General features: G+C 37.5%; 2 protein-coding genes across 4 annotated transcripts in view; one reads left to right on the forward strand and one right to left on the reverse strand.

Moving 5' to 3' along the window:
* XPOT (exportin for tRNA) overlaps positions 1-27,513 on the forward strand; it is a 148,202-nt gene that overhangs the window by 49,756 nt on the left and 70,933 nt on the right. Inside the window, exons 2-3 of one of the 3 annotated variants that reach the window (XM_036867081.1) lie at positions 116-231; positions 8,357-8,433. The exons of 1 other annotated variant lie outside the window; for it this stretch is intronic. The gene's annotated coding sequence lies outside the window, so the exon portion shown is untranslated. The remainder of the gene's footprint in view (positions 1-115; positions 232-8,356; positions 8,434-27,513) is intronic. One more of the 3 variants, XM_036867082.1, reaches the window with a different exon arrangement.
* Positions 1-27,513, reverse strand: part of C10H12orf56 (chromosome 10 C12orf56 homolog) — a 74,137-nt gene that overhangs the window by 20,999 nt on the left and 25,625 nt on the right. Inside the window, 6 exon segments of the mRNA XM_036867455.1 lie at positions 905-994; positions 1,634-1,740; positions 7,901-7,972; positions 8,280-8,358; positions 16,470-16,543; positions 20,184-20,592. Coding sequence (XP_036723350.1) covers positions 905-994; positions 1,634-1,740; positions 7,901-7,972; positions 8,280-8,358; positions 16,470-16,543; positions 20,184-20,592 — 831 coding nt within the window.

The following is a 27,513-nucleotide window of genomic DNA, read 5'->3' on the forward strand; positions in this document are numbered from 1 at the left end:
ATCTCATAAAAAGGTCACGCAGATAATATGCAAAACATGCAGACACATACTTTCTGTGTCAAAGAATGCTGTTGTCCCTCACTATACAGTCTTCCATTCTTCCTTTAAATTACAGATGTCCCATTGCCAGCTATAGTTTAGCTAGGCACACAGCTGTCCAACTACAGACGCATTTTGCGCCCTCTTTTGCAGCTAGAAACGCCATATGCCTAAAGTTCTCACCAACAGAAGGTAAGCAAAAGTCTTACACGCCTTGCTTAAAAATGAAATTTGCTTGCCCTTTACTTCTCTTCCTGATTCCCACAGGGAGTTATGAAAGCCAGCAATTTAGCCAGCTAACCATGAGGACAAAGATAGCATGATAGAAGGTAGCAGAGCAACAAAAAGGAGGGAACCTAGGTCTCTGGCTGATCTTGTAGAGGAAAAGCATGGCTATTAACTCGGGACTGTTATGTAAGAAAGATGTAAATTTCTATCTTCTTTGGGCCACATATCTTGGAGTATCTTACAACAGCTTTCCCTCCAATGTCATTCATTCCAAGGTCACACAATTATATACTAAAGGGAGCTACTATAGTTCCTGCCTTTGCAATGTGGATAAAAGAGTACTCTGGAAAATTCTAATAGAGACCCCCTCGTTTTTAACGTATGATGGTTCATTTGGTCTTTTTCAGGCAATGACAAAAGATAAACTTATGCTATCAAAATCTTTGTGCCCCCAATAATCAGAGAGAACTCAGTATGTTAATTAATCTATTCATCACAGAAGGAAGTGAGACAAAAGAGTTTAATATATTTACAAGGGGATTGCACAGAGAAGTCAAGAGAGTTGAGTTCTGGAAGACACTCATTAGAATAGTTAATGGTTTGCAACTACAAGGTCTCAAGTTTTAAAAGGCCTTACTTCTTAGCTCCCAATGTGTTCAGGTGTGATGCCTCAGTTTCTGTTTCTCTGAACATCAGTCCCAGAGTCTGTATAATTTCAATGCATGCCCTAGAAAACAAAGAGAAAAAAAATCACGGAAATGGCATGATTTCATTGTAAGTTCAGAATTCCACAAAATCAGTAATGCTCAATAGAACTGCATTCAGATAGCCATGTAGAAAAAAGTATAGGAAGGAAATTCTGTATATTAAATTGCCAACATTGGTTGTGTGTCTACTCTTTGACTGCTACATAGTAAGCACTCAAAAATATTTGTTGAATGAATGAATTAATAGGTGCATGTCAGGATTAAAAGTCATTTACATATTGATTTTTGCAATTATTTTTTGCAAAGTTTTAATGATAATCACACTATTTTTAAACTACATTTAATAATTTTAACTGTTTCAAGTAGTAATTTCTGGCTCAAAATTTCAAAGGTGAAAAAGGGAATACAGTGAAAGGTGTCTTTTATTCATACACTCATTTTTTTCCCTTTTGGGACAGCCAGTATTACTAGTTTCTTGTGTAGTTTTTCTTTAACTATACAATTAGAACAAAATAAATGCTATTTTAAAAAAATCTTTGTGAAGCAAAACTTGCAGCACTATTAAGCATTAATACAGTATATATTTTTCCCAGTGCCTTCCATTTATCTTGAACATCCTAGGGAAAAAAATATCTATGATTATGTAAGTTAGTACTTACACCAGCTCATCAACACTTTGGCTTTTATTTTGAAGTGCATTCTTATCCCTAGACTCTGGCAAGTACTCATGAAGTTTGTTCACTAGGAAATAGAACAGGTCACTGGTCTGTGAAAGCAAACAGGAAAGAAGATGGTAATTAAGGTATCTGTTGGCAAAACTCTCAATTCTTACATAATAAAAATAAGAAGAAATGATTTGTTCTTCAATTAGGGAGAAAGTGATTTACATTCTCTCTCATTAACACTAGCATAACCCAAATTGAAAATATACTTTTACTTAACAACCAGGAGACCATTGTCCTGGTGAACAGAGCCAGAGCTAAAACCTAGTGGGTGATGCTGAGAGATGCCTTCTAGACCCAGCTTCACCATTAATAGTGAAGATCATCCAGAAGTAGGTGTATAACCTTAGGCCAGTCATTCAGTCACCTTGGAATAATAATATTAAATGGGGGCCACTATATTTCCTACCTTTCCAAAGTAATTTGGCCTTTGTGAGGACATAATGAAATAATAGCTAGAAAAGCACATTTAAAACTGTTTACTAATTCAGAAACAAATGTACAGCACTGGTATAGCCTATGAAGATGGTGCAGAATGATTTTAATACTTCTGTTAATACAGTGGAAATGTAGATTGCCATTTCTGCCAAAATAAACACTGACTTAAGAGTGTGGGAACCAGTTTTTTTGTGTTCCTATCCAGTCTCATGAGATAATTGAGCATGAAAATAAGCACAGGCCCATGAAATCAGGCAAGTTGGTACTAATGAGAATTGGATATAATTGCTTCTCTTTTCTATTCCTCTACTGTTCATTTTTTTCCCAGGACTTTCGTTTACTAGTGGCAACTTAAGACTCTTCGTTTAGACAGGTATATGTGTGCTCAGAAGAGGCCGAGGATGGCAAGTGGAGAGAGGGAAGGACAAAAGGAGCAGGACGTACACCTTGGCCCTCTCAGAAGTGCTGGGGTTGCAGAGTGTGGTAACTTTACACGCTGACTCTGGAGCCAGGTTCTTTGAGTTCAAATACCAGCTCTGCCACTGGGTAGCTGTAGGACATTTGGCAGATTACTTAAACATTCTGTGACTTTTCATCTCTAAAATGGGATTAATAGAATCACCTCATGAGGTTGATGTTAGGATTAAGTAAGATATTATTTGTAAAGTCTGAACAGTACTCAGCATATTGTATGTGCTTAATAAATATCAGTTATTATTGTGATCTCCCACCGCTCAGTGGTTCAGGAATTTTCACTTATAAAATATCTTCTGCTTCACTTATAAAATATCTACCAGCAACAACATGAAAGAGTCTCAGAAATATTATGTCAAAAGAAGCCAAACACAAAAGTGTACATAGTGTACAATTCCATGTAAGTGGAATTCTAGGACAGGCAAAACTAATCTATGACGACAGAAAGTACAATAGTTGCCTGAGGCCAGGGGTCAGAGGAAACTGACTGCCAGAGGGCACGAGGTAGCCCTAAGGGGTGATAGAAATGTTCTCAATCTTGACTGGGGTGGTGTTTGTACAGATATATACATTTGTTAAAACTCTTTACAATGCACTCAAAAATATGTGCACTTTATTATATGTAAATTGGACCCCAGTATTTCTCCAAAGAAGGTATACAAATTGCCAATAAGCATGGGAAAAAATGCTCAACATCACTAAGCATTAGGGAAATGCAAATCAAAACTATTAGATACCCCCAACACCCATTAGAATGGCTACTATCAAAAAATCAGTAAATAACAAGGGTGTGGAAAAACTGGAGCCCTTATGCACTGTTGGTGGGAATGTAAAATGGTATAGCTGCTGTGAAAAGCAGTATGGCGGTGCCTCAAAAAATTAAAAATAGAATTACCATATGATTTAGCAATTCTGCTTCCAACTATACTCCCAAAAGAATTGAAAGCAGGGTCTCAAAGAGATACTTATACACCCATGTTCATAACAGCATTATTCACAGTAGCTAAAATGTGGAAGCAACCCAAGTGCTAATCAATGGATGAATGGATAAATAAAATGTGGTATTACATACCTGGAATATTATTCAACCTTAAAATGAAGGAAATTCTGACGTATACTATAACATCAATGAATCTGGAAGACATCATGCCAAGTGAGATAAGCCAGTCACAAAATGACAAATGCTGTATGATTCCTCTTACATGAGATATTTAGAATAGTCAAACTCATAGAAGCGCAAAGAAGAATGGTGGTTGCCAGGGGCTGGGGGGAAGGGGAAATGGGATGTTATTGTTTAATGAATATAGTTTCAGTTTTGTAAGATGGAAAGAGTTCTGGAGAAGGATGGTGGTGATAGATATACAACATGAGTGCCTAACACTGAACTAGACACTTAAAAATGGTTAAGATGGTAAATTTTATGTTATATGTATTTTACTATAGTTTTTAAAAACTGAAGGAAAAAAAAACTTCGTGAAGAAAAAAAGAAGGGTTGGGAAATAACATGTCTAGAGAACTCTTTCATTCATTCATTGAACATGTAACTATTGATTGCAGCCATGTGGCAGGTACTATGCTAAGTAATGAGAATAACATCTTAAGCAAAACTGACAAACTGGACATGGTGTCTGTACTCCTAAAGCTCGCAGTTTAGTCAACCTGTACAAAAGTGTTCTCGTAATTTAAAATTTTTCTTGTAATAAAATTGAAGAATAAAAATTACCTAACAGAGGAAAATTACACCCCAATGAAGTTGATTTTTAAAAGAAAAAATGATATACAGTTGACCCTTGAACAACACGGGATGGGGGGTTTGGGGGGAGTTAGAAGTGCCCATCCTCTCCGCAGTCAAAAATCTGAGTATAACTTACAGTCAGCCCTCCATATCTGCGGTTCCACGCCTGTGGATTTAACTAACCGTGATCGTGTAGTACTATAGTATTTACTATTGAAAAAATCAACATATAAGTGGACCGAAGCAGTTCAAATTAATGTTGTTCAAGGGTCAACTGTATATGTTATGATTATATAATATTATATTGTTTATTATATGATTATAATAATTGTATTATTAATTATAAGAATATGCCTATAGTTATTCATTATATTAATTTTATTATAATTTTTAAATATATATGTATAATTTCCCATCCTCTTACCCAAGAACCAAAAATTAAAGCTGCCTCTAATCTCCCCACCCCAGTGTGGGTTCTTAAGGGAGCTTCACATAAACTTACATTCTGCAGGGATCCCAGCACAAAGTTGGAAAAAAACACTGCTTTAGCTTAAGGCTATGATAACCATTTAAATAAAAGAGCTCCTAAAAGAAGATTAAAATGTTGAGTTTTACTAGTCATATTTGTTGACTCTGTGTAAATGAATATGAGACTAGATTTTGGTTGCAGATTAGAGAGAGAACATAAGGCTACCAGCTCTGAGGGACACAATGTACTCCACTGAAGTAGGGAAAGACCCCAAACAGGGAGACTACCTATGTGCCTTTTATTTCCCTCTCTATTCACTTTGGCCTTTCATTTTTGACAACTAAATTAGAAGATCTTCTATTTTAGTCCATCTAAGGACATTACATTAAAGAACGGCTGCAGAATTTTCAAGTAAGAAGCAGAACATGAATGCTTTACTCCTAGACTTCCAATCAGGTTAATTTTTCACAAGAGAATAAAATTTCAATTTATTATGAATTGATTGTGCGACCTGATATATGCAGGCATTATGTTAGGCCTTAGGGAGAATACAAAGATGAGTATGACACATGCCTGTCCTGAAGAAGCTTATAGAATACTATGGTAAATAAAAAATATATACCAAGCAAAAGGGAGAATGTCTGTGCTAATTCTTGAGGGTAGGGACTGTGTCTTAGTCATGGTTGCATTTCTAGTGCCTATTACCACGCCTAGCACAGCACAGGCATGCGATAAATGTTTATTGAATCGATAAAGAGAAAGTGCTATGGGAGATGCTGTAGAACTGCATTGTCCAATACAGAAGCCGCTAGCCACATGTGGCTATTTACATTTAAATTGACTAAAACTGAATAAAATTAATGTTTCACTTCCTTGGTCACTAGCCACGTTCAAGTGCTTAATAACCACATGCGGCTAGGTGGCTACTTTATTGAACAGTGCAGATTATAAAATATCAAGGAAAGTTCTAAGGCACAGAACTGCCATAACAGATCAAAAAGAGGAAGGTACCAAAGTTCTCCACTGAGGAAAGGCAGAAGAACAGCATTTGAGATGAGCCTTGGAGAATGAATGGGTAGGATTTTAACAGGAGAAAATGGAAAGAGTATCCTAGAGAAAGCAATAGTAGGGGAAAACGTGGAGGGGCTGGAAAGGGCAGGGTGTTCAAATCATTTCACATGGTTCAAGCTTTTACAGGAAAGAGGTGAGAGTGGTGAAGTGGTGGGCTGAGTGGGCTAGACCTGGTTTTATTCCCTTTCTCTGCATCCCTCTTTTCCTCGACAGCCGAGGCCACCTGCTTCAGGCCTGTTTTAAGCTTGGAGACGCTTAAGACCAACATTCTGGTATTCAGCATCAACACCCTTCTTCCGAGTCTAACCCTTAGGTGGGAGCTCCGTTCTCCTGCCTAGACATCTGCTTTAAATCAATCCCCTGATTGTGTCCAGGTTGTCTAAGTGGACCTCTTCTTTGGGCTCTGAGCTAAGTCCTTTGCCAGTCCTTTCCCAGCTACTGACTTTACTCTTGACTTTGTATCCTTGCTACTCCCCCCAACCCCACATTCCGTGAAGGCCCTGTTCCCAAATCCTAAACATGCAGATCTTCCGGGTGCCAAATGTTTATGCAGACATCTGGGTGTAATCCACCCACATGCTATAATGACCTGATATTCCTCATTTTGCACATTCTCTTTGTAGAGATCACTCTCGTCCTTGGGCACTGTGCCTTCTCCCTTAGCATCTACAGCTGGATTCGTTTTCCCAGTGGCTGCCCTATGCAGATGTTGGCCCCTTCCTGATAACCCACCCTGCTAAAATAAAGGTCATGCCTGTCCAAATTTGGAATCTGTGACAAGAGGTCAGTAGTGGAGAGCCTTAAATGCCAAAGCCAAAGTGCTTGTACTTAATAAGGAGAGCCTCAAGAAGTTTTTGAGGAAGCAAAGTCCTCACAATCAGTGTTATAGATGAGTAAACACCATGTGTAGGTTGGACTGGAGAGGTTTATTTGGGTGGGAGATAATACCAGTTTCTTTAGCCTTTCCATGTGGACTCTTCATAACCATATGTAAGTCATTTTGATGCCTGTCCCTGTATTTTCCATAATTCTCTGAAGTTTTTTAGTTAAAACTTGGATGGTGTATTCCTAACAGGGTCTATCTAGTGCAAGCATTTTCGATTATACAGCACTACATCACCTTACCTGCCTCAGTGTTGGGGACACTTGATACTCTATTCTCTGTAGCTACTATGCCCTCTGATTAGGGTGATCAGGCATCCCAGTTTGCTTGGGACTGGTCTACCTTTTGCACTAAAAGTCCCAAGTGCCATGAACTTCCTCAGTCCCAGGCAAACTTGGACAGTTTGTTATCCTAGTCTAGGTAAACGAGGATGGTTGTTCATCAGATGTGTCAAGCACTTAGAATCTAAGAAATGGCCAAGGCTGTCAGGTATGGCTGGGGAAGCTGTGCACTTCCCAACTGTGCAATAAAATGGTGGCAACTATGTATAAGACCACTAACCAGAATGAGTCTCATTAGCACAGCACCAGTACTCACCTGGGCTTCTCAATACCTTCACCTAAACCTGAGACTACAAGTCAGTCTTACAGAGTAAGTGTGTAACTTGCCAAGTGGGAGCTAGACTGCTTTGACTTCCCAGGAGTCACCTTTTAAAAAATAACAATCCTATATTCAAAAGTAACTTTTTAATTATATTTTTATTGTAGGGGAACATACACATAAGACTTCTTGAAACATACTTTCTCATCTCACTGTCTATACTCATACTTCTTGCATGCCAGGAGCTTCCCCTCCATCTCTCTTTTTTTGTGTCTGCTAACCCAACCCATGTGAGCTACTATCTTTTCCCTACTGCTCTCCCCTCTTCTGTCTCCCCGGCCCCAACACGCCATATACACTGATTCCATCACAACATTTCAGGCATCAAGATGATTGCATTAAATTTAATCAACATTTTAAAATGCAGCATCAGTATACAACATTTATTTATATTTTACTTTAAGCTTGAATATGCTGCATTTGATAAACAGGTAAAACAAGCTTTAAAGATTAAAAATAAGACAAAACACCTACTTTCCAGAAAAGCCTTTTCAGAATGAAGTTTTTCGGGGCTGCTACTTTAAGTTCTGTAATTAAACAAAGTATCTTCCTCAAAGTATTGTCTTTTTTTTTTTTTTTTAATATATTTATTTATTTATTTTTGGCTGTGTTGAGTCTTCGTTTCTGTGCGAGGGCTTTCTCCAGTTGCGGCAAGCGGGGCCACTCTTCATCGCGGTGCGCGGGCCTCTCACCGTCGCGGCCTCTCCCGTTGCGGAGCACAGGCTCCAGACGCGCAGGCTCAGTAGTTGTGGCTCACGGGCTTAGTTGCTCCGCGGCATGTGGGATCTTCCCAGACCAGGGCTCGAACCCGTGTACCCTGCGTTGGCAGGCAGATTCTTAACCACTGCGCCACCAGGGAAGCCCTCAAAGTATTGTCTTTAAGAAAAAGTTCAGATTTAAGTTGACTGAAGTGCTTAATTTTCTCCTCAGATCTACAGAAAGAAAAGAAAACTTTCCATGGAAAAAATGATAAACAGCAGTTGAGGAATATCAACGATTATTGCTAGGTTTGTAAAACTTTGTTACTAATTGAATTTTAATATAGTTTTGTACTTCTAACTTTGTTACGTATCAGTAATGAAACTTGCTCCTCCCAAATTGAACTATTTATTAATCTCCAAACATACTTTTTTGCCATGCCCCTTTACTCAAGCTGTACATACCATGAATACTCTCATTGTTCCTGGTGAACTTCTGTCCCTCTTTCATAGTCCAGCACAGAGTTTGTTCACATACCATTTACCGTAACCCACGAATCATATGTAATATTATTTGCTTAGTATTTTTTCTTTAAATCAACTCATTTTTTCTTAGAGAAATTTTTTTATACAGAAAATTTTGTATCACTACTTCACATGGGAAAACCAGTACCATTTGCTATAAATAGCAGGTAACTGTAAAAATAGCAACAAAATTCTAAGTAGATGCTCCCTATTTGAGCCTGAAGTCTGCTCTCCCTTTGACAAAAAGGCAGATGAGCATGTGTTCGAGAGCTGCCACTACTGGCACCAGGCCAAGAGGTTCTCCCTAATGAGGTCAGACGAATTGGAAAAGGGAATCATTTTTTACCATGGAATTCAAAGTTATTTCATGCCATGTCAGAATACCACATGAAGTCATCTTCCATTACTGCCCCATGTGCGTTCCACACGTCAGGAAAAGCTGGCTTAGCTGAAATGAGTTAACACCTTCTTCTCAGAGCTTTCCCTAATTCCACCAATGATGGGGAACACTCTCCCATAGCACTTTTTCCATACTTCTTACACCACACTAATCCTACTTCACTCCATTGCAGTTATTTGTGTACTTGTCCTGGCCCCTCGGCTTTGCAGCAACTTGAAAACACATTATCAGGTTAGATATTGTTTCCATCTCCCACTGTGCTCAATAATAACAACCTGTACTTAATTGAGCACTGACTCTGTGGCGGGGTCTGGCCTGGGTTCTCTTCATGGGCTAGCTCATTCAGCGTCACTAGGAGGGCTGAGCTGGGAATTACTATTGCATTTATAGGATGTTAGGTTAAGTAGCCTGTCCAAGCTAACACAACCAGTGATTCAGACAAGCAGGGTGCAAAGTAACAGTAACAGAACACGTGTAGATTGATGGAAATGTCTTAGAATTTCTGACTTGAAGTAAAAATATTTTTACCACTTATTCCACAAATCTTGATACCAGCCATTTATTCCAGTAATGCTACATGGAATCTTGGTTCTTGCCCAGTCCTTCCCCCTTTATTTAAAAAAAATCTAAGATGCTCTCCTCTATGCAATCAATGAACCTCTCTTATTAACGCAAAAATTAAAACTTCCTGAAAAACAGTCTCTTTTCTAGTGGAGATACTGGAGGAGATGATCGTTAAGAATTCAGTCTTAGCCATCAAAAAGACCACAAATAACAAATGTTGGCAAGGATGTGGGAAAAAAGGGAACCTCTGTACACTGTTAGTGGGACTGTAAATTGGTACAGCCACTATGGAAAACAGTATAGAGGTTTCTCAGAAAACTAAAAATAGAAGTACCGTATGACCCAGCAATTCCACTCCTTGGTACTTATCTGAAAAAAATGAAAATACTAATTCGAAAAGAGACATGCACCCCAATGTTCATAGCAGCATTATTTACAATGGCCAACATATGTAAGCAACCTAAGTACCCATCAGCAGATGAATGGATAAAGAAGGTGTGGTATATATACACAATGGAATACTACTCAGCCATAAAAAAGAATGAAATTTTGCCATTTGCAACAACATGGATGGACTTGGAGGGCATTATGCTAATTGAAATAAGTCAGATAGAAAAAGGCAAATACTGTATGATATCACATATATGTGGAATCTAAAAAATACAACAAAGTAGTGAATATAACAAAAAAGAAACAGACTCACAGATCTAGAAAACAAACTAGTGGTTACCAGTGAAGAGAGGGAAGGGGAGAGGGGCAAGCTGGAGGTAGGGCATTAAGAGGTACAAACTACTATATATAAAATAAATAGGGGGACTTCCCTGGTGGTGCAGTGGTTAAGAATCTGCCTGCCAATGCAGAGGACATGGGTTCAAGCGCTGGTCTGGGAAGATCCCACATGCCGCAGAGCAACTAAGCCCGTGCGCCACAACTACTGAGCCTGCGATCTAGAGCCTGCGAGCCACAACTGCTGAGCCCAAGTGCCACAGCTACTGAAGCCTGCGCGCCTGGAGCCCGTGCTTCGCAACAGGAGAAGCCACCGCAATGAGAAGCCCGCACACCGCAACGAAGAGTAGCCCCTGCAACTAGAGAAAGCCCGCGCACAGCAACAAAGACCCAACGCAGCCAAAAATCAATCAATCAATAAATTTATAAAAAATAAAATAAATAGGGACTTCCCTGGTGGTCCAGTGGGTAAGACTCCACGCTCCCAATGCAGGGGGCCCGGGCTTGACCCCTGGTCAGGGAACTAGATCCCGCACACATGCCGCAACTAAGAGTTCTCATGCCGCAACTAAGAGTCCGCATGCCATGACTAAGAAGTCTGCATGCTGCAACTAAAAGATCCCACATGCCTCAACTAAGACCCGGTGCAGCCTAAATAAATAAATAAATAAATATTAAAAATAAAAACAAATAAGCTACAAGGATATATTGTACAGCACAGGGAATATAGCCAATTTTTATAATAACTATAAATGGAGTATAATCATTAAAAATTGTGAATCACTATGTTGTACACCTGAAACATATAATATTGTAAATCAGCTGTACTTGAGTTAAAAAAATGAAAGAATTCAGTGATAACAGTCATGGAGGCAGAAGAACATGATTATGAGCATAGGGGCAGTGTCAGGCTGATCAATATCCTAGATCTGCCTCTGTTCCTCTGAGTAACTACCATGGGCAAGTTTCTTAGTCTTTCTGTGCCTCAATTTCCTCATCTGTAAAATGGGGATGATGATAGTACCTATCCCATTGTGCTGTTTTGATACTTTAGTTACTTCATGTGCTTAGCACACAGTAAGTGTTTAATGTTATCTAAATAACAGAGGAGTAAGCTTTGAGATCTTGCTTCCCTGTACATCCATTTCTAACTACTGCCACATTTCATTTAAAAAATAACCATAGGGGAGGGGGAAGGGTAAGCTGGGACGAAGTAAGAGGGTGGCATGGACATATATATACTACCAAATGTAAAATAGATCGCTAGTGGGAAGCAGCCACATAGCACAGGGAGATCAGCTAGGTGCTTCATGACCACCTAGAGGGGTGGGATAGGGAGGGTGGAAGGGAGACGCACGAGGGAGGAGAAATGGGAATATATGTATATGTATAGCTGATTCACTTTGTTGTACAGCAGAAACTAACACACCATTGTGGAGCAATCATACTCCAATAAAGATGTTAAAAAAAAAACAAAACCATAAAATCCCTCTATTCTCTGAGAATTCCAAAAAACAGCAGAAATGTAGTTTTCACAAAGAAATGAGCTTAGAAAAGCAAAAGCCCAGAAAAAATACAATATCAGCACAATTATTTTGAAATTGATTTTCCAGTTTTTTCCGTTAGGAGTCAGCAATTTGCCAAGATCCATGTAGAAAGGAACTGTTTTTATCTTTTGGCACCTATGATAATAGATTATAACATCAAACTATATTTTTTTCAAAAAGGCCAAAACAAATTTCATAAGAAAAAGCACACTAATCTCTTCATACTAAAAATCAATTAATATATAAATTGAGGTCTCATATACCTCATAAATTCAAGTTAGATTCAGTAGCCTATATTTCTACAGAGAAGTTATGGATAATCACAGTTTCTCTGAACATTCAGAGAATATTTGCTTTTACACAGATGACAAACTTTCTTTGACTAATTTAAATAAGAAAAAGTCTAGGCCAGAAGACTCCATTATTCAATTTAGGAATAAGAGGAAATTTTACATTAATGTTAACAGATATTCTGTATTTTCATGAGCTAGAAAACATAAATTCACCCAAATAATGTAGCAGGAGGATTACTGATTTAATGATAAGCTCTATTTTTCCTATTTTTTTTCATTTTTCCAGACATTTAATATCAGTAATACCTTGCATTTGAATAATGCTTTACAGCTGGTACGGTTTTTCATACATTATCTCAGAAGCGCTATGTATATGTTCGCAATGGTCAGATTACAGAATTCACAACTGTGACAAAATCCTAATTTGAAAACCCAAAGAATATTTACTTCTTTTAAACTGAAGGTGCCTTGTAGGCACAGACTATTTCCTATGTATCTTGTGCATATATTTGCATCCTTCATGGTGCATTAAATTACTACACTTTAAATATGTTGCCTTCAGAAATTAACTTTATAAGAAATACGCTTTTCCTGAGTCAAGATAGTGGCAGAACTCTCCTTGCTTTCAGGGATAAATTTCAAGCCACACAAAGTAAGAGCCTGTTTTTATTATACAATTAGCTTTAATATCACTTTACATAATATAGTACCAAAATTAAAACTGATACTTTTTTTTTTAGGATAAACATAAGAAAACATGTAGAAATTCTAAGCTATCTGTATAATCATCTTTAAAAAAAAGAAATCCCGGACTGGGCTTCCCTGGTGGTGCAGTGGTTAAGAATCTGCCTGCCAATGCAGGGGACACAGGTTCGAGCCCTGGTCCGGGAAGATCCCACGTGCCGCAGAGCAACTAAGCCTGTGTGCCACAACTACTGAGCCTGCGCTCTAGAGCCAGAGAGCCACAACTACTGAAGCCTGTGCACCTAGAGCCTGTGCTCCGCAACAAGAGAAGCCACTGCAATGAGAAGCTTGTGCATTGCAACAAAGAGTAGCCCCCGCTCACCGCATCTAGAGAAAGCCCGCACGTGGCAACGAAGACCCAACGCAGCCAAAAATAAAATAAATTTTAAAAAAAGAAAAAAAAAGAAATCCCAGGGCTTCCCTGGTGGTCCAGTGGTTAAGACTCCACACTCCCAATGCAGGGGGCCCGGGTTCCATCCCTGGTTGGGGAACTAGAGCCTGCATGCTGCAACGAAGATCCCGAGTGCCGCAACTAAGACCCGGCGCAACCAACTTAATTAATTAATTAACTAATTAATTTTAAAACAGGAAATCCCAAACATTATGTTATTTAACCCCTACATACCTCAGAACATATCTCGAGATAACTGGAACACTTCCTTGCAAAATCATCATTATCACACCAACAAACCTATCAACAATTCTATGGTATTGTCTAATACCCAGTCCATATTCAAATGTTCTCTCTTGTCTTAAAAATGTCTTTTTATATTTGGTTCATTAAAACCAAGATCTAATTAAGATAATTGTTATATTTGCTTGCTATGTTTCTTAGGTCTTTTAAAAACTTTTACTACGGAAATTTTCAAACATACACAAAAATGGAGAAAGTCTTATAAGAAACCCTCACATACCCGTCACTTAGCTTCAGTAATTTTCAACATTTTGCCAGTCTTGTTTTATCTATTCCCTTACACACACACACCTTTTAAAATTTTGAGATAGAATATACATAACCTAAAATTTACCATTTAAACCGTTTTCAGGTGTACAATTCAGCGGCATTAATTGCATTCACAATGTTGTGCAATCATCACTACTATCCATTTCCAGAACTTTTTCATCTTCCCAAACAGAAACTCTGCATCCATTAAACAAGTCTCCATTCCTCTCTCTCCATGGCTCCTGGTAACCTATATTCTGCTTTCTGTTTCTGTGAATTTGCCTATTCTAGGTGCCTCATATAAGTGGAACCATATAATATTTGTCCTTTTACTACTGGCTTATTTAATTTAGCATAATTTCTTCAAGGCTCATCCATGTTGTCACATGTATCAGAATTTCATTCCTTCTCAAGGCTGACAGACCCACACTTTTAAGTCAGATTCCAGTTTAACTGTTTGAACAAAGATACATCATAGGTGGTGCTCTGTGTTTCATGTTACATCAAATAATGAAGCACAAAATTTTTAAGTGCCTCATTATAGCATCCCACTTAAGTGATTCTAAGACTGATCAGTGGGTTTAGTTATTTACATGATCCCTCCATTTTGAAATTCCACTTCACCTTTCTGTCTGATGGTTCCATCCACTGAGGATCTTTGCATGAATCTATTATTTCATCAGAGGTTAAAAAATGGTAACTTTGTAATTCTGTTAAACCTTCCACATTCATTAGCTGGAATTCTGTAAAATGGAATTTGCTCTCATCAACTTGGGCTACTTGGTTACCCTGAACTAATTACAGTTTATGCAGGAAAGGCAGGATAAATACTTAATTCTTTCCATTTGTTTGCTGATTTGCAGAAAAATGAATTAGTGCCCTATTTACTTCTAATGGAGTTCAGTACATTTTTATTTCTTAACCAGATGGGGGAAGGTAGGAGGGAGGACTTCCTCTCTATGATGCATCATTATACACTTTGGAATTTTTATATATTCGTTATGTTTTAACCATCTCATTCATTATTTTTTCTGATTCTTGATTTGTTCCATCTTTGGCTATCAGGAGGCCCTTCATGTGGGCTCCTGTGTCCTTTAGTTTGGGCCTTGTTACTCTTTGCATTTTGCCATAAGCTGTTTCAGACTCATTTGTATATTTCCTACCCCAGACCTAGAATCAGTCATTCTTCCAAGGAACTTTGGTTCCCTTTAATGGGGAATGAATTGTATCTTTTAAAATTAAACTTTCCCTTAGTTCACTTACATCACCCCCAATATATGTCACTATCGTAAACCTCTCAAAAGTCGCTCATGACTTACTTAATATCAAAATTATTGGCACCATCAATTGACAGAGTGCTCTCTATGTACAAAGCACTGTTTTAAGTAAGAAAATACGAAAATTAATAAGACATACTCCTTGCCTTCCAGGGGCTCACAATCTATGGGAAGTAATAGTCACATCACAAGTAACTACTTCAATGTAAGGCTGACTATGATAAGAACATAATAGAACTATGAAGTCTGGATAAAATCCAAACTCCTTTGCCTTGCATATAAGGTCCCAGCCTCTATCTTATTTCATTCATTCATTCATTCATTGTATAAAGGCTTATTGGCAGCCTACTATGTGCCAGTGACCAAGGAACAGTCCCTGCCCTTAAGGAGCATATTGCATAATAGGGCAGCACATAAACAAGCAATCCATAATACAGAGTGGACAGTGCTACAGATATGTAAGCACAGGACGTTATGGAGGGGCCCTCTTAACTTAGTCTTGAGAAATGATTTTTAGACAAAGGGATAGTGAGCTAAGACTTGAGGAGTTGAAGTTTCTATGAAGGGGAAGAAGAGAAGAGAGTAGGGTTCTAGAATAGAGGCCATCATGTTAGGGCCCAGATTAACAGGGAGCTTTTTGAGAGCTATGAGTTCATTTGGATCAGGAGCTTAGGGCAGGAGTGTGGAGGACACAATAGAAAAATAAAGAGACATCAGGAAGATTTGTAAAAAGCTGTTATAGCGTGTAGACCTTCTAAGGGCAATGGGGAGCTATGGAAAGGCTTTAAGGGAGGAGTTACACGATCAGATTTGTGCTTCTGAAAGATTCCTCTGTTGTATTGAAGAATGGTCTAGAGAGGGGCAAGGGCGAAGGCAGAGGCCAGCCAGGAAAATACTGTCAGAGCCCAAAACAGATAATTGGATCTGAGCATGTGGCAGTAGAAAGAAGTGGGTGTTATCCAGATATATTCAATAAGTACAGTAAATCATGTGGTGATGACTGGATTAGGGGATGGGGATCTCGGGATCCAGGACTCTGGCTTAGGCTGTCCAGAGATAATGACATCATGCCCTGTTTAGGAAACACAGATGGAAGGTCAGGTCACAGAAGGAAGAGGCTGAGTTCTGTTTTGAATATGCTGACGTTATGGGTCCTGTGAAACATACAAGAAGTGATCTCCAGTGGGTAATTGTCTTTGCAATTCAGGGCGAGAAGAGATGTAGATATAAATGTGATGGCCAGCATCACATAGAGTTAGGAGAGGCAAAGATGGCGAACACCCCCCCCCACCCCCCGTGCAACTCTGTCCTGTCATCACTCCTTACCTATATGGCTTTTGACTTCCAGTAGCAGGACTGAGCTCACTAACATATAGGGGATCTTGTAAAAGAGTAGCTTTCTGAAAGAGGAAAAAAAGTGGGAATAGTTAGAATTTTTGTTTACTGAAAATCAATTCCCACTACTTTTAGTCAATGTCATATATCTATTCTTTAATCCCTTCTACAGTACATGATTCGTAACTCATTCCAGTATTTGATAATACTACAGGGAATTTTTTCCTTATATAGTTTTTTTTAAGTTTTAAACATAGCATTTGTTCATTATAAAATAGAATAATCTATCAAAATCAAACAGTACAGAAATGAAAAGTAAGTGATAAAAGTTCCCTATCTCTCCCTACCCCTTCTGTCTCAGTATTCAAAACACCTTACTATTGTTGGTTTGGTTTATATTCTTTCAGGCATATAAAAACATGTTAATTATAACATATACATTTATAATATTTACATGTTAGATGATATATTTTTATAATATGTATTTAATACTAGCTACATCATATCACATATTAATCTGGATTTTTTTCACTTAATATATGGTGGACAGTTTTTCATGTCTATGTATATAGATTTACTTCAGTCTCTTTAATAAAGATTACCCAGTATTACATAGCCGAGATATACAATAATTTTGTTAACTATTCCCCCATTAATGGGGTTATTTTTTCCTTAAATCTTTAGTGCTGCCATTTCCCACTCATACTGGGTCTTGAAACAAATTGGCATGTAGTGTTCAGAAAGTTCTCTAAATAATTTTTTATTTATGTTGAGGCTTAACAGACAGGTCAGAAGGAATTTCTGAAATGTTGCTGATTTACAACTCCAAACAACTCCTGTCTTATTCCTTAATAACAGAGTAGGGTGGTGAGTGGGTGTGTAGGGGGGAATTACGTACTTTTTCTTACTATTTTTGTCATTGCTCTATGTTTAAAAAAAAAAGCTGCCTTTTTTTTTCTCTCCAAATGTTAATGCCTGCCTTAAATCTAGAATTTTAATTTGAGGATATTCGTTATTTAGCTTTCTAGCAGTTATTCCACAACATATGAAGGGCAAAGAATTGCCATATTTTGTCTTTGTAGAATTTGAGATGCTAAACAATGCAGATGTAATTACTTTTGGTGAAAGTTACAGATAAAATGGGTTACTGACAAGGACAACTTTTGGAAACCTTTAAAATCAGAATGAGTGCTAATTTCTAACTGGATGGTTTAGGTTAATTTTATCTGAAAGTATACAGAGAGTTAAGATGTCTAATTCCTTTTCCCAGGAACATTTATCCATACCTCAACATGAAAGAAATCTCAAGGCACAAGAGAGCAATTACCCAAGATAATTCAGACAGATTTAGGAGATTATTTTTGTCCATTCCCTAAAACTTATGAAGATAGCCAGGACTAACCAAAGGTGACCAACCTAATGAAAGACTTCAACAATGTCACAAAAAAGTCACAACTTTTAAAATGTTTATATTAAGTTAATATCTTATTCTCACTAGAATGAATGCTAACCTGATAGATTCATCATTTATATATGAAATATTTGCTTACTCATTTTTCATCCTTCAATGAAGGATGTAGTTAGTTCCCCGACCAGGGATAGAACCCACACCCCCTGCAGTGGAAGCGCGAAGTCTTAACTGCTGGACCGCCAGGGAATTCCCAGAACATTGTTTTCAATGATAATATCTGACAACTCATAAAGATAACCCCCCTCCATCCACATTATTTCAGTGGTCATAGACAAAAAAAAATCAGACTGTCTGGGTTCAAATCCCAGCTCTATATTAGTTGTACAACCTTGAATATATCATTTAATTTCCCTGTGCCTCAATTTCCTCATCTATGAGATGAGACTAACAGTCCTACCTCGTAGGACTGTTGTACAGATTAAATGAGTTAATATACAGAAAGCATCAGAACAGTTCCTACCAATAATAACACTACATGTTAGTTATTTGTTATTGCTTATAGTATCAGAAGGGCTATGAGTTGGCCTATCTGACTTACCCCAACCATGCCTTTGCTGCAGAATTTAAAAGTAGTACTTAAAACTGGGAGTTAGTTAAACAGTTATTTTGAAATATTTAGGTAGATTTAGGTAGATTTTTATTTAGATTTTTATTTAGGTAGATATTTATTTAGGTAGATTTGTAGAAGTCAATTTAGAAGTAATTTAAAATTAGAAGTGTGGTTTTTCTATTAGAACATATGAAGCCTTCTTTTAATAGATCAGGATTTTCCCTCTATTTGTGATTCACTTACATTCTTAATTTGGAGAAAGCGGTTTAAAATTTTAGAGAGGAATTTTAAACATTTAACATTTAATTTAAACAATAACATTCTGAACTGTGCTATGAGAAAAAAATGAGAGTTGTCTTGCAATCTTTCACAATTTTTGTCCACTTATAAAACCCCCTCCTTCCTAGCTTCTTCTGAGTGAAAAGAGTCTTTCATACTTCTTAATATTATTATGTTGGAAGATCAATAATAAAAATTCTGTATCACTGAAGGTAAGTAAAAAGGGTCATACTATTCTTTTAATAAATTACTTATTTTAAAACTGATCCTGGTGTTATAAGAAGATCCCTAAATGGGAGTTCTGACTCTGCCCCTACACTTATTATATAATGTTGAGTAAGTCACTTAGAATTTTTGCGCTTCAGTCTCCTCATTTATAAAATAAGGGACATAGACCAGGTGATCTCTATAAAATTATCTGATCTTATGACAATGAGTCTATCAACTACAAATTGGCACTTGCCACTGGCACTTGCCATCTGCCTCTACAAGGATTAAATCATGTGCTGCTGCAGCTGCTAACTTTTCAACACCCCCTGAAAGGAGTTCAGGGTGGAGAGCGGAAATGAGGCACGCTGTGGTCTGGGAAAAACTGGCAGAACCGGTCTTCAGATAGTTAGATATTTTCAGGAGCCAGTTTTATGAGCCCATTTCTTGTATCTCCTCATATCTAGAAAAGCACTACTAAAATCCTTCATGACGTCTGTTCCTCGTGACTAGCAGTAACCTTCACAAGACTAGCAGAAACCTTCTGCAAAAAATATGTGCTTGATTGCATGTACTCCCCTTTCACCAAAATCACATAGATACTGACCTTCCCCCCTACCTGTTTGGAGCAGTTTCTCAGAGCTATCTGAGATGCTGTCTCCCAGGCTATAGTCATCATTTTGCCCAAATAAAACTTAACTCACAAATCTCATGTTGTGCATTTTTTTTTCAAGTCAAAAACTCCCACTAACCTACTTTCAATAGCACAGCTAAGAAATACAGAAACATATTGATAATGTTGAACTTTATCTGAGCTCCCTGCTCTCTGAAAGCAGAATGGTTGAGAAATCACCCCAGCTAACTGCAAAAGACCACCCTGCTCACAGATATTCCAGGATAAGACCTGTCTCCGACCTTCCTCATTGATTCCCATGAGACTCACTGCTGACTCCCTTGTTTATTACCTGCCTCTATAAAACCTCAGGTCCATCTCCTTTTCTTGAAGACATGTCTCATTAATGAGCATTTTCCCTATTGCAATAGCCTGATAAAATCATATCCTTAATGGTCCAGTGCATTATGTCTTGCACAATATTACTAAATTCCAAGGTTAAACTTCCAAAATGGGGAGGAAGAGCAGGGAAGCCTACCCTAAAAAACAATACTCAAGTCAAGGTTAACTTAGGAGCACACTTACTATAACATAATTGTTCCATGAACTTTTTAAGTGCAGAAATATTGATGAAGTTGTGGAAATAATGTACAAATGAAGTTCTGACTCCTTTTTCTCTAGGTTTGGGTTACTCTGTAAAGGGGAGGCCAGGGAGGAATTTCCTAAGTAAAACTCATTTCCGTTCCCATTGCCCTTGAAAGGGATTTCACTTAGAGAGTCTTTGTGATCTGAAAGTCCCTGGGGTTGTTTTGTGTTTGTGGTGCAAAATGGCACACCGACAGCCTTGCTAGTGGCTGATGAGTGCTGACAGCCCCTCCTGGAGGGGGTAGGTAAGGGTCGACAGGCACTTTGGCCATGAAGAGTCAGCTTCTTGAGGTCTGAAGGAGGGCCAAGAGTTGAGTCCTTGGATGGTGTGCTGCTCTCTTGGTGGTACCTGTCAGGTAGAATTTAGAGTTAAACATAATATTCAGAATTTAACAGTAAGGGACAAAGAGAACCCAATAGCCCCATCGCAGCAGTTTAAGAGTCTGAAAGTAAAAGTCTTCACATAAAAGAAATGCTTGTAAGAGAAAGGAGTGATTTACTCTCACCTGCCGTTGACCATTGACCTAGAGGAGGTATGGCACAATTCTTCAGTATACACTCCTGCTTTCAGAAATAAAACGCTATGCTATGTCATTTAAAGAAGAGTTTTTTATATCTAAAGCATTATGCCTGTCCTTCACAGAGCCCAACATTCCCAGTGAAAGGACTTTTCATTCTAGTTTTGAAACTTGATTGTTCTTTCATCGTGCGTTTCTAATGGATCCTATAAAGAAAAAAGGACTATTCATATGGAGAGATGAAGAGAGATTTTTGTAAAATGGTGTTCTCTTTGATTCATATTTTGCTAACACTCTCTGATTTTTCCAGTATCATCCCAATAGCATCAGCACTTTTTTCAGAACCAATCCTGGGTCCCATCTTTTACCTTCTCTGTTCTCTCCAGCTCACCATGACTCATTTCTTTTCTCTGCAATACAAGGAAGCAAGTGGTGGAGGCTAAGAAGTTGCAGAGTATGAGATCTAAGTTCTAATCCAGGCTCTGCCACTCAGTGGTTATGTGACTTTGACTGACCTAAGCCTCAATTTCCTAATTTTAAAATAGGAACAGTAATAGAACCAATCTCATTGAGTTTGTGTGAGGATTAAGTAAGAAAATACATGCAGTGTTTTTTAACACTGGAAACACTCAGTAGGTGCTAGGTATTAATATTATCCTATATTGCCTTGAGTTGCTGGTTTATCATTTTACATTAAGATATCTTATCTTCCTTATGAGACTGGAACCTCCATGAAAGTGGAAAACCACTTTGTTTTTATTAGTTCTTAACTTTAAACAGGTATAAAATTCATTCATCATCTGTACAATGCTATGAACTGTGCTGAGTTCCAGCCCTCAGCTCCCTCTTCCACTGACCTTACATACATGTACACGCATGCATGCACACACACACGCATACACAAGTGCTCACCTCAGTTCACTTATCCAAGTTCCATCCCCCTTAAACAGCCATCCTTGCCAAACCCTCAGGCTTAAGGATGTGCACACTGGCATTGTGGTCCCAGAGCATGATCAGGAAAGAGAGTATATGAGCACCCCCTCCTTCCTACACTCTTCTTGCCCTGGGGAGTGGCACATGACATGGCCAGATTTTAAACACACAACTAAACAAATTCATGTATATGACCCATAATCTCTGAATGCCACTTACTGATTATCTTACCTTGCCCTATTTCTTCATAGGATTCTAGTATTATGTAACAGTGATATCAAAGTATCTAAGAATATAAGATGCTCACATAGGATTTTCAGGTCAATGAATATGTGTAGCCTAGAAATGGATGATACGTACTCCAATCCTCTTGAAAGTGATAGCTTTTCTTTATTCTTGTAGATGATATTTTCCAAAATTTTCTTTATGGAAATTAAGAGAGTTAAATAACCAGTGCACAGATTATGTTAGGTAATGTTATGAAATTATGTTAAAATGTTCATTTTAGGCACAACATATGTTTCATGTGAAAGGTCAGCAAAATGATTTCAGGTAGTTACAGAAAGGCACACTTGAAGTGACTGTTATTTACTCAGTTGTATGAAAAATTTATTATTTTAAAGAGCTAAAAGAGTTTCTAAAAAGGATTACCTTTTTGACAGCATAAATTAAAATGTCATGGACATTATAGCTTCACCAGTGAAGCAAGCCAACTCATAAAGCTAAACTGTATTTTTCACATGAAATTCAATAATACCCACTTTTAGTAGTCTGATTAAAAAGTAGTTCATTACTAAGCAAGAGTTCTACAACCTTGAGTTTCAACATGTGTCAACTTCATATCTACTCAACTAAGTTGCTGAAAGCCAAGTGTTTTTCTAATGAGCTGATTATGTATCTCTAGGGAGAGCCGCCGCAAAGGAGAAAGCAATGGGAGAACTGGGAAAGAGAACTCCAGGATCAAAACTATGCACAAATCGTTTTTCTCCTTTCTCCCTCTGCATCAAACACAGATAAACTCCTTGAGGCTGAAACTGTCAGGTTAAAAGCCAGAGTCCAAAAAGCAGCAGGCAACATTAAACAGCTTCAGAAAAATCTGTTAGATGCAAAGTCAGCTAAGAATGCAAAGTACATATATACTAGCATATTGACTCTATCAAGAAATGAAGAAAAATGGTAAATAAAATTTACTTAACTTCTTTCTCATCCTTTTTAAGAGTTTTAAAATGGAATAGAAAAAATAATTGATTTTTAAAACTCTTAAAAAGGATGAGAAAGAAGTTAAGTGAATACGAAAACAGGGAGTTTAGTTTTCATGGAAAGCAAAACACCGATCAGACCGAAATTGTCAGATTAATGTGCTAAAATATAAGAAACAAGCAGAACAATAAGGAACAATGATTCTTCCATAAAAAAAAATCATATAGACCTAGATCTCAAGATGTAGAATTTGAGCTCTCCTGAATAAAAAATTCCCCATGAAGACTCTACTAAAGCAGAATTGGTGAAATATAAGCAATTCTATGTAAAATAATTCAAAGCTAGAAAATAATTCTCAGATATTTAAGTGTAATCAAGAGGCTGGCAGAGACCAGTACCAAACTCTTCATGTGACCCAGAGTCACATAATATTCAAAATGTCCCAGACGCAATCCAAAATTACTTGACATTTGAAAAGCCAGGAAAATCTCAATATCTTATGAGGAAAAAGAAAATTAACAGATATCAATCTTGAGATGACAAAGATGTTGGAATTATCAGACAAAAGCTTTAAGGTAACCATCATAACCATGTTCCAATAAATGAGAGTGAACCCCTTTGAAACAAATGGAAAGATAGAAAGTCTCAGCAGAGAAATAGCAAATATAAAAAGGAACCAAATGGAAATCTTAGGAGGAAAAAATACACTACAATAACTAAAAATTTTTAAATTCTCTGAATGGACTCAATAAGCAGAGTAGAGATGACAGAGAAAAGAGTCATTGAATTTTGAAGATAGAGGAATAGAAATTATCCAATTTGAACAATCCAGAGAGAATAGAGGTTGAAGAAAAAAATGAACACATTCTCAAGGGACTGTGTGACAATATGACAAAGATCTAATATTCATGTCTTCAGAGTCCCAGAAGGAGAAGAAAAAGAGTGGTCCAGAAAAAATATTTGAAGGAATAATGGTTGAAAACTCTCCAAATTAAGCAAAAGACGTAAACTTATAGATTCAAGAAACTTAGTGAATCCCAAATAAGATAAACTCAAAGAATTCCACACCAGACATATCATAATCAAACTGCTGTAAGTGATAAAGGAAATTAAGAGAGATTTAGAACTGAATGGCAATATACATCAAATACATGTGACTCAGCTAAAACAGATTTTAGGTTATAGCTGTTGTTGACTCTGGGTCTTATTTAAATTCTATGTAGAATTTTTTTTTTTTAAATCAGACAATCAACTGCTGTGTGCATTCTGTTCAGGATTTTTACTTCCATTCAGAGGAGAGGTAGGGCAAAGTGTGCTTACTCCACCTCGACCAGAATTTAAACCTTAATTAATTTTATTACATCAAAATTAAAATTCTACTCGTAGAAAACACCACATAGAATAAGCTAATAGGTAGTTGACAATATGGGATGAGGTATTTTTAATCTCTAAAACCAATAAGAAGATTAGTAGAATGTACATTAGTAGAATGTACAAAGCAATTCTGCTCCTGAGTATATGTCCCAGGAAATTTTTCAAACAGGATGGAAGAGAGTAAGGGGGAGAAAAATGAATATTGATTTCTACCCCAACCCTCAATATTTTTTGTATTTTTATAAATCTGTAACTGATCAATGAATATTTGTTAATAATTATAAACTATGATCTAACTGTGTGCAAGCGAATATATCTATTTAATAATTGCAGTGTCAATTTTGAGAAATATCAAGAAATAAGGGCTTATTATAAGAACAGCTATTGGAGGCCTTGAATCCTTCTCTTGAGTTTCTAAACATTCTGAATTCATATACTTACACACATAGTATATTTACATAAACACAGGACTTGGTCCTCTAATAGAAGTACAGCAACCTATTGCGTAAGAAATCCTTAGGAAATTAATATAGATGGTGCCTCGTGCCAAATTATTGCACAATAGCATTTTTATTTTTTACATACTGTAGTATTTATTAGTGAGAAGAGAAAAGAGGAAAGTTATTCTGTTTCAAGGCTTGATCAAGGATTCTGAGGATGCTGAATAGATTATTGCTTAGTGACTGACTTTGCAAAAACAAAAGAGCTAAGTTTAATAGGGACTCACTAAGTGCCACACACAGTTTAAGCACTTTACATGTACAGTTGACCCTTGAACAATGTGGGGTTAGGGGTACTGATCCTCTGCACAGTTGAAAATCAGCATATAACACTTTACAGTTCACCTCTCTGTATCCAAGGTTCCATATCCAAGGATTGTGTAGGACTGTAGTATGTATCTATTGAAGAAAATCTGCATATAAGTGGACCCTCAAAGTCCAAACCTGTGTTGTTCAAGGGTCAACTGTACATGACTTAGCCCTTTACATATCATCCCTGTGGGATATGTACCATTGTGAGCCCCATCCTACCCATGAGGAGTGAAGCCTGGGAAGGTTAAATAATCCAAGGTAGAGTCCAAATTTGAAGTCAGCCAGTGTGGCTACAGAGCCTTCATGTTTTTATCTACTATGCAGAGAAGAATAAAACAACTCCCTTTTTCTACTTTCTGCCAAGAAATGCTTCTTCTTAGAGAAAAATATAAGGTTCACCTTCTTGGTTGTTTTTTTTCCCTTCTATTTTGCTAATGATATACAATTAAATGCAATACATTCTCATTTCATAAGGATGCCAAGGTGGTCAGCTCTAATTCTGTTTATTAAACAGATCGGTTTCTCCAAAAGTTCATCCCACTACTTGCCATGCACTATGGTTAGAAAATCTGCTTTTAAGTTTTCATTAGCTAAATATCAGTAGAGGCTATAAATAGATGTAAACTCAGATTGAAATCCACCCTGGTGGGTATGAGCTTAGCAGATCTGGACTGAGGGCTAAGCATTTTCACTCTTTTCCTTTGGATTATTCAAGGTGAATGCAATTAAATTTACATAAATCTTACTCTGTGCCAGCACTGTAAAAATGTTCTATTGATCTGTATTTTTTTTTTTTTATACGTGCAAGCAATAGGCAGTCTTTTTTCCCCCAGCTTTAGGGGATTCTTAAGTAGGTCACAATAAACTTTTCCTTAAAGAACATTTTGGTTAAATATCTGCTTGGGTTTTCTCCTGTAAAATGCATGACTACATGGAACTATCCACTAATGAAGAGCTATACTAAAGATAGAGAAAACCAAAGTACTGAATCTCATTATCAGAGATCATCACCAGTCTGTTTTCTATCCCTCAGGTGTTAAAAGGCCTGTTGTTTACTACTACCTTGAAAAGTAATCATATTTATGTAAGTGTGATGTCCCAAGATAACTGCATCCTTCTTATGACCTGCAGCTTCTCATAATTAGGCCTAAAACTTTACACCTCAGAGGTGTCACAAAGCTCTGTACATGGTAACATTCTTTGTCCCTCTAATTAGTGTTTATCTTAGACTGCCTTTTGTTTATGCTTTTGACTCAGATGTTTAATTATGAAGATGACAGTACTAGAAAACTATGGGATAGCAGACCTAACTCCACCACCCCCACTTTATTTGGAAATCACTCCTCCCCTCCACACATGGAGCACACAGAAGCTGCCATGTTTTTAAACCTCTTGCCTATGGTGGATATTTTTTAGCAGTCAATTGTTTATTCAAGTTAGGCATCAGAGACCTTCCCAGGATTTTTTAATTTGGTGCAAGAAAGTGTGTGAGTTAGCCTTTGTGTGGTGGTGGGAGAAGTAAAAAGTGAATTTAAGACAGTGGGGGACTTGGCTGTCCCACAGAAGACGTGGTATTCAGTGAGAGAAGATGAAGCTGATCCACAAACATCAGAGGAGACAGAGACAAAGTTCTATGGCGCTCAAGGCCCAAGTTCCAGCTATGCCCAAGTCCAACTTCATTCTTAGCTTTCCTACTTTCCTAGGTTGTGGTTTCTACCTTTTGCTGATTTTGCTCACCATTGTACATCTAAAATTGAACACAGAGCCCAGCAAATAGAATATGCCAGATTTAACAGGTAAAATAGATAGATCTACATTTGTATCTATATTTATGTCCGTATCTATACATATCTGCTGAATGAATGTTGAATAACACGAGTTGCCCTCTAATTCCAATATTGCCCTGTAATTCCAATAAATTCCCCTTTTAACCTAAGTTGGACTTCTGCCACTTTTAACAGAGTTCTGACCTCCACAATAACCTAAAACAGCTACTGCATACATTACTTAGAAATCTCTTTTATTTTTCTAAACTGGAAGAAAACAATGAGGCTATCAGAGTGGTCTAGAAAAATTGGGGCATTATATGCCAAATGTGAAGTGAATGTTGAATCTGAGAGCAAGTGGGTGGCTATCCACTGGCAGTGCCTCTCCCTCAATACTTCCAGTTACAAGGGCCGCGTTAGGAACTTCCCTTAGTGCCCTGAGACAAGAAGGCGGAGACCCCTCCTCCCAGAAGCTAGTAATTTATGGTGCTCAGGGTAACAACGGAAGTCTATCAACCCCTTAAAACATAGCTCGTTATTACATGGATTTAGAACAAATCATGATCCTCTAAGCCTATATGATACAAGCCAGGCTTCCTAAACCAATTTTTTTTTTCTTTTGGTGACAAAAAAAGTTAATCAAATTTAGTTTAAAAGACCTTTGTAT

The sequence above is a fragment of the Balaenoptera musculus genome, chromosome 10, assembly GCF_009873245.2.
Source record: "Balaenoptera musculus isolate JJ_BM4_2016_0621 chromosome 10, mBalMus1.pri.v3, whole genome shotgun sequence".
NCBI classification, from domain to species: Eukaryota; Metazoa; Chordata; class Mammalia; order Artiodactyla; family Balaenopteridae; genus Balaenoptera; species Balaenoptera musculus.